This window comes from Fukomys damarensis, unplaced genomic scaffold, assembly GCF_012274545.1.
Source record: "Fukomys damarensis isolate Sample0158 unplaced genomic scaffold, DMR_v1.0_HiC HiC_scaffold_32, whole genome shotgun sequence".
NCBI lineage: Eukaryota > Metazoa > Chordata > Mammalia > Rodentia > Bathyergidae > Fukomys > Fukomys damarensis.
The window spans coordinates 10,031,318-10,046,818 of record NW_022900944.1 but is presented as its reverse complement, the minus strand read 5'-3'; the positions used below and the strand labels follow the sequence as shown (position 1 = coordinate 10,046,818).

Below are 15,501 nucleotides of genomic sequence, written 5' to 3'. Positions count from 1 at the left end.
AATGAAAAAATGTAAAAAAAGTATATAAAAATGACATAAAGAACATAATGTTATATAACTTTACAGTGTGTTTTAAGCTATTAAGTCAAAAATTAAGCTAAGTTACAATAAGTAAAAGTTTATTATTGAATAAATATAAAAGATATTGTTTATAGCTGTACAGGTTTGGTAGCCAAAGAAAAATTGGCGGGCCAGGAATTTAGCTCAGCGGTTCGGTGGCCTGCCTTGCAAGCGCAAGGACCAGAGTTCAATCCCCGGTACCAAAAAAAAAAAAAAAAAAAAAAAAAAAAAAAAAAAAAAAAAAAAACAACAACAAAGAAAAATTGGCTATACTTTACCATATGGCCTAGGTGTGCAGTAGGCTATACCATCTAGATTTGTGTGTGGACATTATATAGTTTTACATAACAATGGAGTTGCCTCAACTGAAGACTGTACTTCATTTTGGATCCTGATACTTTTTTGTGTGAGGACATTGTATAGTATAGTGTTTACGTAACAGTGCAGTTGCCGCAACTTAACTATACTTCACTATCCATCCTGATTACTTTTTAGGGCAAATGTCAACAACTGTTCAATGGCAAATAAATTAAAATATGGACATCTTTTTTTATACCTCTTTCAGATAAAAGCTTTGATGTTCATTTATATAATGTACAACATCTTTAATAGTGAACTTCAAAAAAAATTTTTTTTTTTTTGTACTGGGGATCAAACTCAGGGCTTTGCACTTGCAAAGCAGGCAGCAAAACCACTGAGCTAAATCACCAGCCGAACTTCAAAATTCTTATAACTCCCTTTACTAAATGAAGTTCCCACCCTCCAAAGAGAGTACCTTATGTTTTTCAGAAGTCCCTTTCCTGTTTCTAGTCAGTGAACCACAACTTGTGAAAGATTTGAAGGGCCCACAGAAGCAACAGCTGTTTGGTACATCACACATACTGTTGCTCACCTTGTCAAGAATCCACATTTGGCCCAGCACTGCTTCGCCTTTTCCTGAGTCTTCCTTCAGCATCTTTAATGAAGGGTCTGTTACCACAGGACACCCACACCAAGGTCAAAGGCAACAAGAACTAAGACTTCACTCTGTCCTGGGCTCCAGCTCATGGCTGTGGGTTCTAACTGTTCTCCCCAACTTTACATCCTATCTGCCATGTGAACTTCACAAGCTCTAGCATCTGATGGGGGATAGCGGTCTTACAGGGACTACATCACCTTCCTATGATTAAGTCACATTCCTTTTATATGTTAACTATCATGGGAATTAGGGACACTTTTAGACACTTTTTTTTAACAGGGAGAAAAAAAAATGAGGATAACCCTATAAGTAATTTAATATCAGATTGTGAAAAATGAAGCCTAGAAGAAAAACGGCTGTTGCTTTGGCCGGGCGTGGTGGCGCACACCTGTAATTCCAGCACTTGGGAAGCTGAGGCAGGAGGATCGCTGTGAGTTCGACAAGAGCGATAAAAATGAGGATAACCCTATAAGTAATTTAATATCAGATTGTGAAAAATGAAGCCTAGAAGAAAAACGGCTGTTGCTTTGGCCGGGCGTGGTGGCGCACACCTGTAATTCCAGCACTTGGGAAGCTGAGGCAGGAGGATCGCTGTGAGTTCGAGACCAGCCTGAGCTACATAGTACCAGGTCAGTCTCAACTACATAGTGAGACCCTGTCTCAAAAAACCAAAAAAGAAAAAAATGCTGTTAACCTTTTGAACCTCACTTCACTGCCCAAAGTTTGCCTCTGAAACATCACTAAATCTGGTTTTGTTTCCTTCTCCACAGAATACCAAAAAATTCAAAGGTGGGGCTATGTTTTTCTTTAAATTTAAGTACCTCCCCAACACTATTACATACTTACCTCTGCTAAACCTGAATGAGGAAATAACAAACCCTTTTAAAAGATCCCTTCTAGAGCAGATCTAGTGAGGTGACACCTCAGGGAGGCTGAGCAGACATTGAGGAGTGGGACATCCCTACAAAAACAGATGACCGCTCCTATTCAAAAACCCAACAACACAGGCACTGGAAAAGCTACTTGGGAGCTATCTGTGTGGCATCTTTTTTAGGAAAAGCAGTCCTGTACTGCACAAATAAAAAGATGATTCAGAAGCCAGAGCACATAGTGTGGGCAGAGGCCAGATGGGAATTGCAAAATCCAAAATAAGGTGGCGATGGATGCCTTATTGTACTTTAGTTTCAAAGTGAAATCAGAGATAATTTAGTTCTGTGATCACAGGACTGCAGCTGGTTAATCTGTAACTGCTAATTATAAAATGAAACATTAATAACCATGTTTTGGAGATCATTTTTTAAAACCTCGTGTCACATAGTAGTTGTAAAGCACCTAGTTGTTTTCTGAAGCTCCTGGCAGGTGTACTGGGGACAGACAAGCCCACAGAGGGTAGCAGCTCAGCTTTGGCTCAGAACTGGTGAGGATGAAGACCCTCTTCTCACTAATAGGGGATTAAGAGGTATATAAACATGATGTTAAGGAATAGACAAGGGACAGAAAAGGACTATATGAACTGAGCTTTGGTATTGGATAGGCAGACATAGTGGGAAATAATAAAAACCACCCTCTTTACAATACTTCCTACCTAAATTTGGGGTGTGTGTGTGTGTGTGTGTGTGTGTTTCCCAGTACCGGGAATCCAACAAACTACAGCTTAGCTATAATTGTGAGAAGTAGCACTTAGATTATATCAGGATACAAAAACAGGACAACAGAATAGAACGGTAACTGATTAACTCGTTTCTAATGAGTCGCTAGCTGAACATGACTTCAAAGAAAGAAATGATGGTAGCTGAGTTTTATGAGTATTTTCTTCCCATCCAGTCTACCTGCTTGGGAACAATTTGGACTAACTGGAAGGACCATAACTACTGTACTAGTTTTCTAACCCTTCATACCACAACTTACCCAGTTCCTGAGATCCTGTATAAGAAATTCTTTCTTCCTCAACTAAGAGGCCTCATCTCTGAAATTCACATACTAATATCAAGGAGATCAATTTAATGTGAAAGCAACTTTTTTAACCCTTCAAGGCTGCTTTGCTTGCCCTTGTCTTGCTGCAGATCCACCCTTCCAGACCCACCACAAATATTCTAGGGTCTAAAGGAAGCTTTTTAGCTGAAGAACAGTGGAGCAACCTATGCTGTATTGGGCTCACTAAAGATGAATGGTACCACGTCATTTAAAACCAACACCAACTAAGATTTCAATCTCAAAAAGTATAAACTAAGGCTGAGAATATAACTCTGTGGCAGGGTGCTTGTCTAGCATGCATGAAACCCTAACTCAATCACCCATAAATCTCCCCAACACACACACAAAGCTATGTTAGGCTGTGGTTAAAAACTGGGGGGGGAAAAAAGCTTGAATTTGGTACTAATTCTGCGACCCTGGAAAGTAGTTCATCTCTGCTCTTCCTTATCTGTTTCCTTATCTTTGAGACAGACATACTACTACTACTTAAGGGATTGTTGAAAATAATATGTATCTTCAGCTTACAGAATTGAAAAAGTTACTGTACAAATTAGGACTCCAGAAAGGCTACACTTCAGATATAGGAGAGAGGAACCCTAAGTGGCCAAGTTGAGATAATAAAATTACTGTAGTTTGAAACTTCAAAGGAAAGCTCTCACTCCAACAACTGCTTATGAATACTATTTAAAATGTGAAAACTGTTTTAGTCATTAAGGCAGTCATGAAATCTACATTAGGGCAAAATTTAACCTGGGCAGGGATTGTTGGCACACGGAGATGACATTTCCTGGCCTCCCTTTGCAGGTTGGTCATGTTACCCAGAGCAATGGGAGTGAAGTGATACTGTGCTGTTTCCAGGCTGTAGTTTGAAAGACAAGAGGTGCTTCCTCCTCACTCTTCCTTTCCTACTGGCTTGGATACAAATAAGTGGCAGGCCTAACCACCTCCCCAGGTCCCACCATTAGATGGGGCTAAGTGAGAGAATGGAAGGCAATGCCTGAAAGCTTCTGTTGTATGCAGTGAGTGTGAAAAGTCACCTAATTCATTTTCCTTAAGTTTGTTTATATAATCAATGAAAAATAAATGAGTCATGAATTTGAAGACTGTTACAGCAGCTAACACTACCTCAACTAAACTGATCACCGTAAACTGATTCTCCTTTAATACATATTTATTTACTCTCAGTTATGGCTTATGTCTAGAGGTCTCCCCAAAGCCTCATACACTCAGGTGAGGCTTTTCACAGCTGGCAGGATCTAGGGTATATGGTACTGGGATTAACGGGGTTTTGGTACTAAATTAGTCTACTAAATGAGTTTAGTATAGTTCTGGGCCTGAATAATGGAAGCCACACCCTGGGTGTAGGTAACACCAATAGGCTTGTATCCTGGATGGAATACAAAGAAAGAGAGGGAAGACAGGCTGCTGCTGCTGCTTCTGCTTGCTGCTTGTGCTGCTGTCAGCCACACTATGGACTGTTTCTCCTCTGCAATGCCCCTGTGCCACACTGCCCTGCCTTGGAACTGGGCAATGATGAACTGAAACCTCTACAAACCATGGGCCAAAATAAACCTTTCCCCCTTCAACTTGTGAGTGTCAGATATTTTGTCTCAGCAACAAGAAAAGTAACTGAGACACACCTTTCAGTGATTAAAAGGAAGGCACACAAATTGAATACAATTTTTTTTCTTTACAAAATACAAATGGTTTATGCAAATGTGTTATGGTAGTGCTTTCACAGTCAACAACAAAGTATAATTTTAATGAAAAAGTACATTTGAAAATTATGAATTCAATTACAATTTCAAGGAAAAAGATGTATTTATACATTGACTTTACATATATAAGCCAAAAGATAGAAAGTGGTTTTATTTTTCAGATGTAATGCTTTATCTTTAATTTGTGCAGACCACCAAGGGTTTGTTTTTTTGTTTTTTGTTTTTCATTCTTAGCACTCTGAGTTCACCAGGACGTGATGTAGAGCAAATGAGCCTAGATTTTTAGGAGAAAACTGTTTCCAAGAACTTGCTTTCCTATTTTTCTCTTCTATGAAGAAGCTGTCCCCACCCGCATAATTCTGAACAGTGTGTTGATGTTGTTGCTTCGAATTGCATCCCGACAAGCAGTTATCACCTGGTTCTTTGGTTTTCCAACTGTATAAGAAGAAGTACCAGGTCAATATGTCCCCAAAAGAATATTAAAAGTAAAATTAAACCAGCACTTGGAAGGCTGAGGCAGGAGGATCGCTCAGGCCAGCCTGAGCTACATAGTGAGATCAAGGACAGCCTAAACTACACAGTGAGACCCTGTCAAAAAAAAGCAAGAAAAAAAAGAAGAAAATAAAAGTAAAATTATAAATTAAGAGTCTAGGTTTTTTGTTGTTGTTGTTTTTGGGTACTGGGGATTAAACTCGGGACCTTGCACTTTCGAGGCTGATGGCAGCACCACTAACCTATATCCCGACCCTAGTGTCTAGTTTTACAACAGTATAAAACTAGGTTAGAAAATAATTATATATGTAAATTTTACTAATTTATCTTACCATTCCCTAAAAGAGGTAACTTGGTAAAGAAATCATAAACTTCAAAGCTAGAAACTGATCAAAATTCACATTCATCTAGCAGTGATGTCTAAAAAGGTTAAAGCAATGACATAAAACAGCAGGATTCAGATATCAATCTAGCTATATTTTTGCCTCTTTTGGTTTATCCTATTGTTCTTTTTCTAAACTTTTAAGATGGATTCTTAACCCATTAGTTTTCACTTGATCTTAGCCAAAAGGCCAACAAGTGATTAATTAGCCCATTAGTTTTCAATGTGTTTTTTTTTTTTTTTTTTTTTTTTTTGGTGCTGGGGATTGAACTTTAAGACCTTGCACTTACAAGGCAGGTGATGGACCACTAAGCTATATCCCCAGCCCATGTGTCCTTCATTCTAATGGAGACTAAGGCTCTACACTTCTTTGGGATATAGATACTAAGTTTTTCCTTAGAATATGCATCAAGATCTTAGAAAAGAAGCTGAAGGTTTTTGCTTTTTCTTTCTCTTTTCATTGTTTTGTTTTGAGATGGTCTTGCTATATACAGTAGTTCAGGCTGGCCTTGAACTTACTATGTAGCCCAGGCTGGTCTCAAACTCACAGTACTCCATCCTCAGCTTCCAAAGTGCTGAGATTATAGGCATGTACCACCACACCTAGCTAGAAGCTAAAGGTATTCTTTCCCTTTGAAGTGTGGAGACTGAGGCTAAACAGTGGGCTAACTGATGGAAATTCAAGTGATGGGGCCAACTTCGGAGTGTTTAGGCCCCAATATGAATTATGGAAAGCTACCATCACCTTCAGGGGTCCTCTCCCAAAAAATTACAGAAAAGACACTTACCACGCAGACGACCTGCCCTTTGAATTGCTTGATTTACTGCTTTTAAGTTTCCTAATAGTTCTGTGTGATTGTTGCAGCGAATTTTATATCCATTTAGCAAGTCTTTATTGAGGTCATAGAGTTCCATATAGCGATTCTTCATTGTTTTCCTGTGTAAACCAACAGAAATTTAACATCATCTTTTTTTTTTGGTACTAGGGATCCACCTCAGGACCTTGTGCTTACCGGGTGGGCATGGTAATACTGAGCTACATCCCCAGCTCAGCATCACTGTTGCTTAATATGGTAGGCTAAAGAAACATTTGCAAACTTCATAGGCATATTTTTAAAAAGAAAAAAAGACAATTTTAGCTCTGTTCTCATTAAAATTAGGTAGCTACTAAAGTTTTCCTTGAAATCATTAAGTTTCCATCAATATATCCTAATAAATAAATAGAAGTCAAGTAGCCTTTTTTGGCGATTGGTCCCTGGTTGGTTTGGTTTTAGAAACTTAAGAATTACAAGCCACTGTGTTGAGGGTAGGGAATAAGGTGATAAGACTGTCTTTCAAGTTTCACATAAATATTCATTAGATAAAACTGACTGATTGGGGTAAGGGATTTAGCTCAGTGGTGCCACCTGCCTAGTAAACATTCACACCATTGAGCTAAATCCCTGGCCTCTATGGGTCAGTTTTATCTAATGTGGTGCTGCCACCTGCCTTGTAAGGGCAAGGTCTTGAGTTTGATCCCCGGTACCACCCCCTCAAAAAAACTACTATTTTTTTGTTTTTTGGTTTCTTTTGGTACTGCAGATTGAACTCAAGACCTTGCGCTTGCAAGGCAGGCAGCAGTACCACCGGGCTCAATCCCCAGCCCTATCAAGATACTTTTAAAAGCAAAAATAAGGGCAACCCATTCAGGACCCCTCCTGCCTCCCAGGAGCTCTTACTCCCCATTCCTGTTCCCCAATAAATTTTCCGGCTCTTAAAAAAATTAATTAATTAAAAGCAAAAATAGGGCCGGGGATTTAGCTCAGCAGTTTGGTGGCCTGCCTTGCAAGCACAAGGACCCGAGTTCAATCCCTCGTACCAAAAAAAAAAAAAAAAAAGCAAAAATAAAACCACAATGGAATATTACTACCCAATAACAAAAATGATTAAATTTTTTAAAAACTGAAAATATTGTGCTGGCAACAATATAGAGCAACTGGAACTCTCATACACTGCTGACAAGAATACAAAATAATTCAATTATTTTGGTAACTTATTTAGCAGTTTCTTATAAAGTTAAATGTACTACATAACCTAGCAATCCCAGCCCAAGAGAAATGAAAATACATGTTTGCAAAAAACCTGTATGAAAGTATATACACAGGGTTTATCCACAATCTCTGAAGTCTAGAAACATCCCAATGTCCATCACATGATGAAAAGATAAATTACTTCATATCTATATGATGGAATATCATTCAACAATTCTTAAAAATGCACTACTGATAATAATACATTCAACAATGTGAATGAGCCTCAAAGGCATTATGGTAAGTGAAAGAAGCCAGGCTCAAAGCCTATATATTATATGACTCCCTTTATATGACATTCTGAAAAAAGTTAAACTACAGGGGAAGAAAATAGCCCCAGAAGCTTAGGAGAGGTGAGGTGAAAGCGCAAAAGTGCTAAAAGCATTCTAAGTCTTGGTGGTAGTAACAACTGAATAAGTTTATCAAAATTTATTGAGTGGTAAACATAAAAAAGAATGAATTTTCTGTATATATTAACTAAATTGACATTAAAAATAAAAACAAGTTCCACTGCCTGCCTCAAAAGCACAAGGTCCCAAGTTCAATTCCCAGTACCAAAAATTAAAAAATAAAAAATAAAAACAAATATATACATTAGAATCTCTAAGAAAAATATAAAAAATTCCAGAAAGAAGGAACTTAGAGGCTGATGGTCATGTTCTACAGAGTCAAACACTTAAAGCCAGCAATGTCATTTGAACTTGAAAAATGAGAGAGAAACTAGAAGACCTAGAGCTTGTTGGCCAAAGAAAGCATACATCTATTTCAATTTATAGATGACAAAAATACACGTGTGATGGTTTATGTCTACACAGCCCTCAAGAGACTCATGCACTCATAGGCAGGGATTTTGAAAGGCAACTGGATTACAGGGGTATTATAGCTGGTTTGGGGTTAGGAGGCAGGGCCTGTTAGAGGCAGGTCACTGGGGGTGTGACCTAGAACCTAGAAGCCCTTTCTGGGCTCTCTCCCTGCTTTTCTTTTTCTTTTTTGGTCCCTAGGGTGACCGTGTTAAGAGGTGGTAGGACCTTTAAGAGGTCACTAGTCCAAGGTCCTTAGGCCACTAGAGGCACTACCGTCAGAATGAATGTAGTTCTCATGGGACCCTGGTTAGTTCTCTCACAAGGGTTGTTATAAAAGAGCTCCTCCCTGTTCTCTTGGCTTCCCTGTTCTCCCTGTTCTCTTGGCTTCCAGTCTGTCTCAGTATGTGATCTCGCTTGCATGCTCCTGCAATTATGCCACCAGCCATTAGACAGCACAGCCAGGGAGCCTCATCAGAGATAGTGCCATGAAGCCTCCAAAATTGTGATAAACCTATTTTCTTTATTCCGTACCCTGCCTCAGGTATTTTATTATACTGATGGAAAACAAATACAGAATTCCTACAAGCAATGCCTTTATGAATATTCTTCATTTTCACTACTGAGTATTGAACCCACAGCCTCATGCATGTGAGAAAAGTGCTGAGTTATATACCCAGCTCCTTTATGAAGGCTCTTGTGCAAAAATCCTGGATTGTAAGTGCACAAGTTTCTTTAGGCTATACACCTGTACATTGTAGGGCAGAATTGCTGGGTCACAGGGTGTACATATTTTCAACTTTACAGATGATGCCATGTTATTTCCCAAAGTCACTGTACCAATTTAGACTCCTTCTGAGAGTTGCTACTCACATGTCCCTCATCAGACGAGCATCCTCAGCTTGGACCAACAAACTTCGGATTACATTAGAATTATCAGCCATTTCAGCACTGAGTTTCTGATGCACTGAATGATAGTCATCCACCTGCAGATGATGAACATTCAATAATTAAGGCCTCACAAACTTTTTCAAAACTAGACTAAGATTCTCTCTACCACATATAGAGGTTTCTTTGCCCTGTTCACTTATACCATCTTCCTATTATTCACAATAGGAATACTACTTCCAATTATTTCATCTCTTCTTCAACAAAACAATTAGACTATGTTGCCTCCAAGGATGACACTCCATGTGGGCCCTTCCCATCTCCTTACACTGGAAGCCGTAGCAATATACATACTAACACTTTAAAGATCTGGATTGAGCCAGGTGTGGTGACACACATCTGCAATCCAGCACTTGGGAGGCTGAGGCAGGATGATCACAAGTTTGAGACTAGCATGGACTATATAGTGAGTTCAAGGCCAGCCTGAACTATATAGCAAGATCCTGTCTCAAAGAAAAAAAATCTGGATTGAAAATGATGTAATACTTGAGTCACCATAATTCCTCTTTTTCTTTTTAAATTTTTAAATTTTAGTTTTTGAAAAGCTACCAATAGAAGACCAAAGATAATATGTAGGTCTAGCAAAGGAAAATATTAATGTGACATATTTTTTAAAAGTGTTCAGGCCGGAGATTTAGCTCAGGGGTACAGCCTCCTGCCCACAAGCGCAAGGTCCCGAGTTCAATCCCTGGTACCAAAAATTAAAAAAAAAAAATTAATTTAAAAAAAGTGTTCCCCTAAACCAATAGAAGAACATAGGGTGGTCAAGAGATTACCACTGACTTTTATAGGAGAAAACTTTTAACTAGTAAACTCTCTAATACTAGTTCAGTTTTCTACAAAAATTCTTTAGAACATGAGTACATTCACCTTGGTGAGTGTGTGGGGGGGGGTACTGAGGACAGACACCAGGGCCTTCACACAGAGCTACAGTTCTAATCCTTTTTTATTTTGTTTATTTTGAGAAGAGAAGCTCACTAAGTCACTAAGTTGATCACACTTGGGCTTGAACTTTCAGTCCTCCTGCCTCAGCTTCCCAGAGCTCATTCATCTCCTAAAATAAATATTTCAGACTATGCGACTACTATGGTCTCACAAAATCAACAAGCAGGTACCCTCACCTTAATCAGCACCTTTCGTAACTCCTCAAAGTAGACAGGAAAATCCGCTTCTACCTGAAGGTCTTCAATAGCAAAAGATGATGCCAGTGACTGGATGATGTCACCAGCCAAGTCAATATCATCAGTATTTATAGTAATCTATCCAGGACAACAACAGGCAAGGTTAGCATTCTCAGAAAAGAGATAAAGTCAGCTGAGAAATTCAGTGCCTGAATTTCTTCACTGTCAACACAATTACTGAGCTTATATTTACATGCAGTGATGAATGAGTAAGGTGTAGCCCGTTAGGAATTACAAACCACACGCATTATTTCCTGCACATAGCTAAAAGGTCAATCTATTAGCCTTATGAACTAAAATGACAGAATTATTCACACAATGAAAATGTTTTTATGCACCTTGGTAATTCCACTCCTTCCCAAATTATAGGAATGAGTGAAGGATAGGAAGAAGAAAGGCAGAAACTACCCTTGTAGATTATACTCCAGCATCTGTAACAACAGTGACAGACTAAGTGGAAATGATGGTTTGCAGATCTCGACACTGACATCACCCACATCACTTTCCACTGAATGGTTAAACTGCACATAAGAAAACTGTGGCTTCCCCATGATGGTAACACTTCCTTTTTTTCTTGATGCTGGAGATGGAACACAGTGCCTCACACACACTAGCCAACCACTCTACCACTGGGCTACATCCCCTGCCTGCCACATGACATTAAACATTACCTCTCCACTAAGTTTTATTTTTATGCAGAGGTGGCCACCATTCCGTAAAGAAGTGAAACATGCTTGAAATGGAACATTCTGAATACTGGTGTCTTCTGGTAACAGAAAGTTCTGGTTCAGCCATAGAACAATCTTAAAAATAATAAAATTAAAGAGAACTTCAGTTTTCAATGTATAGTTGTTACAGAAGGGAGACTTTTCCCCTCACTCTAATTTTACTGCTGGTTTTTTAAAAATGTGTACTTCATTCCCCACTAAGAAAACAATAGTCACATCCCTTTTCCCTTCTCATACATGTTTTCAAGTAATACTTTGAATTATGTCTAGCCCCACAACAGGCATGATTTTACAGTATTTTCTCTTAAGAATACTCTCAATATAATGTAGAAAAGACTGAGATTTGGTGCTAATCCTGTTTACAAAATAGCTATTCCAGGGATGTATCCTGGACATCACTGTCTGCTTAAAACTGATTCTGTTTTTTTTTTTAAGTTTTAAATGAAATATGCATGCACACACCACAAAGATAATTCCATACAGTAAGTTTCAATGTTAGCAATAATACTTTACAGTGGTTTGCAACACGAGCTCCATATAAGAATCACTCAGGCTGTCTGGAAAGGTCCACCTATGAACCTTCTTGTGTCACAGGACAGGCAGGGGTCTGAAAGTCTATGCAATTAAAAAGCCTTATCAAGAATACTGAAGCCCAGCCAAGGTTAAGTACACAGATACTAGTCCTTTAGACTTCACAGGGTACTGTCACACCCATCACATAATCTTCAGGGGCCCTTTACAAGGTGGGCAACACTATCTTCACTTAGCATTAAGGAAATTGAAGCTCAGAACAGATTACTAAGAATTTATTTACTTAGAATAAAACTTGAACCTAAATGCCTTTCCAGACCCATGTCCCACTCTCTCTCCATATTTTTTTTTTCTTTAACAAAGTTTCACTATGGTCCCCAGGCTGGCCCTGAACTCAAGTGCTCAAGCAACAATCCTGCCTCAGCCTCACAATAACTGGGACTACAGGCACACGCCATTAAACCCAGCTTCTCTTTCCATCTTGATATAGGCTCCTCTTGAAATACTAAATCAAGACAACCACACTAAGCTATAACAAAAGAAAAGAATTAGGAACTGGCTCAAATTCTCTGGAAATTAAGGATTGCTCAGATAAATAATATGTATATTTTTTCAAAGTAAGAGAAGATACATCAGCAAAAGTACTTAAAGAAAAGAGCATGCTACTCACCCTCTGTGGCCGTTCTGTTAGGATAAAGTTAACATAACTGAGAGGCTCACTGGCAGAGCCTGGGCTGGTCAGCGCATACATGGAGAATCGGGGCAGCTGTCTTGTCAACTCAAATACATGGAACTGGGTGCTAGGGCCAACCAATGGGACACAAGAGAAGTATTTGGTATAATGTCATTTCAAAAAGCAAGGCCTTAGGAGTGGGGGGATACAAGGGCAGGCAAAAGAAAAAATCAAGGCCTCAAAACTAAAGCCACTACTGGATCAACATCAATTGATATTTAAGGGCTTCAATCCCCCAAATACTTGAGGGCTAATGTATTGTCGAAGTGGGATCTGGAAATTAGAGATCATGAGCATACATATACACACATGCATACATTAGGGCTTTCAAACACCCTAATAGGGAGATGGCAAGACTTTTACTTTCCACAAATGAAGCAGTTTATCTTTTTTTTTTTTTTTGAGTAGGAAAAAGTTATTGAAAGAAAGAAAGTTTCTGTCAAGAGAGACACAAGGGGGACCTGAAAGTGGGTTGCCCCTGTAGCAGTTTATCTTTACCAACTGAAATTATAACCCTAATTATATATTATCCCTACAGGTGCACTCCAACTCTTTTAGCCTTAGTAGCCAAAGCTGTAAGTTGACAAATTATTAATTAAACTCTTCCTGGGTGTGCAGGGCTGGGGGTCAAACCCAGGACTTGGGACATGCTAAACATACACGCTTCCACAGAGCTACATCCCTAGTCCCAGTTAAACATATTTTTGCGACACTTAGGTCATCTTAAAATGACCATTTTAAACTTACATATTGATTCTCAAATTAGGGATGTAAAAGGTCTTAGGAAACCTCCACTGGAGGGCAGAACCACTCAGTGGTGTCTCTGGCCCCACACTGCATGCACAAAGGAAAACAAGAGCTTGATGGAAATGAGCTTGTAAAGGATCACCTGCTTCTGTAACCCACAAAGGCTTTCAAGTGCAGATCGACAGGGACATCTTTGGGTGGTATAATTGGGACACAGATAGAGCTGGAGAGGTTGTGAATGCTGGGATGTACCACGTGGCTTTCACCTACAAAAATTCCCTCCGCAAAAATCAATACTGCTCGAATGATGGTGTCTACAGGGGAGAAGAAAAAGGAAGTTCAGTAACTACTCCAAGATGGCTCAGGCACCTAAACTCCTGCTATAAATAATGTCTTACCATTTGAAGTGGAAATGCACAATTCTGTGTGTGCAGCTTGAGTCTCACTTCCCAGGTTGACTGAGATGATAGTGTGAAGCTTGGTACTGGCTGGTATTATATCCCTTTGCCTGTCGGCCTCATTCAGTGGACCGCTCAATTCAGCCTGCAAAACATCCCACGTACTTCAACTCATTCACCAAAATGCTGAACATTACAATGCTCATTTTAAATAATCTGGCTATTCAGTTCCATAAGAAAAGCTCCCTACCATCATTTTTTTTTCTTTTGGAAGTATTAGGGATGTACCCAGGGCCTCCGGCATCCCCAGTTTTGTTTTTTGGTTTGGTTTTGTTTTATTTTTCTTTTTTTTTTTTTAAGACAGAGGTTGCTAGCTTGGGCATAAACGTGCAATCCTCCTACCTTAGCTTCCTGGCTAGCACTGACACTATAACTCTTCTTCCACATGTGCTGATCTTCCTGGTCAGCCTCAACATTTCTCATTCTATCTCTCCTTCACATTAAGCCCTACCCTGGCATTTTCCTCATAGTTACGGAGTTCCAGTAACAGACTCTGCTTTTTCTGACTCAGCTCTCGGATCAGGTCCTGTTCCATAGTGGCGTCCATGAGACTTCCCCTCATCTCATCTGTGCCTGGCAGGTAGCCCCGGACTGAAAAGAGAAAAAATACTCACTTGACTGAGGAACATCCCAAAGATGGCCACACGTACTTTCAGGTCACACTGTCAACTACTTGGTTATTTTTTCGTACCAGGGAATGAACTCGGGACCTTGAGTTTGCAAAGCAGGCAGCAGAACCACTGAGTTAAATCCCCGGCACATTGATTACTTGTTTTTAAAAGCCAAAAATTTAAATTCTGATCCTTCCAATTTAGGTAAATTTATTATAACTAGGGAGCCTCAACACAGTATCTTAGAGTGGAATTTCTTGGCATCTTGACCCAATGAAATTGAAAATTTGACTTTCAAGGATTATTCTCATCCCAACTTACTTTCCCCATCCACTGAGCAGCAGATTAGCTGTATGTGGCCATCCATTCGGTAATCTCCCTCTACCACACCAGCAACTGAAGAAGAAAAGTTGTCTTTAAAGATGACCTCTCCAGTTCGGTCACTTCGGGCATCAACCTAAAAATAAAACGAGAACATAAAAAGTCACTTCAGGTACAGTTTGAAAACAACAATATCACCACAAAATTTTTTTAAAAAATCAGCTTTTGAAGTCATTTAGTCTAGTAAGTTTTCAAGAGTACTCCATAACTTCTCTGGGGATACCTATGACTGCCTACGGCCAGGGGGACAAAAAGGGACCTCAAACCAACTTTGCTTCCTTCTTTTTCAGTAAAAGTTGTTTTATGTACTGGCCTTCAAACAATGTTTCATTTGAAAAATGGGTCTGCTGAGAAACAGTTCATACAGTATACACAGCATGGTACAAAAGGGTGTGGGTTCTGAGGCCAAATTGCCTGGGTCCAGAATTCATCTGTGCCACGTACTATGGGATCTTGGGTGAATTTCTTAACCATTCTCTACTTGTTCTCATCTGGACATCAATAGCAAGAATACAGGGAATATAATAGTACCTACACCTCACAGCATGTAACGAGGCCTAAAACAGTTAATACGTGGAAAAAACTTTGAATAGGCCCTAACACAGAGAGATACATAGAGAGAAACAACAAATGTTAGCATCATATAAAATCACATCTTTTATGATATATAAATGTATAAAATATAGTTAGAGCTAAAGTCTAAACAATGCCTAACTAGCCCAATCTTCCA

The 15,501-nt window shown here is 39.2% G+C and overlaps 1 protein-coding gene across 1 annotated transcript in view; it reads right to left on the bottom strand.

Moving 5' to 3' along the window:
* Window positions 1–4,694: 4,694 nt before the first annotated feature.
* The window catches only part of Bbs2 (Bardet-Biedl syndrome 2), a 28,377-nt gene continuing 17,570 nt past the window's right edge, over window positions 4,695–15,501 (bottom strand). The window contains exons 8-17 of the mRNA XM_010638945.3: window positions 14,712–14,847; window positions 14,231–14,370; window positions 13,720–13,864; window positions 13,464–13,635; window positions 12,512–12,641; window positions 11,254–11,385; window positions 10,523–10,660; window positions 9,327–9,439; window positions 6,373–6,521; window positions 4,695–5,145 (exon numbers count right to left, since the gene is read on the bottom strand). Coding sequence (XP_010637247.1) covers window positions 5,039–5,145; window positions 6,373–6,521; window positions 9,327–9,439; window positions 10,523–10,660; window positions 11,254–11,385; window positions 12,512–12,641; window positions 13,464–13,635; window positions 13,720–13,864; window positions 14,231–14,370; window positions 14,712–14,847 — 1,362 coding nt within the window. The 3' untranslated portion in view covers window positions 4,695–5,038. The remainder of the gene's footprint in view (window positions 5,146–6,372; window positions 6,522–9,326; window positions 9,440–10,522; window positions 10,661–11,253; window positions 11,386–12,511; window positions 12,642–13,463; window positions 13,636–13,719; window positions 13,865–14,230; window positions 14,371–14,711; window positions 14,848–15,501) is intronic.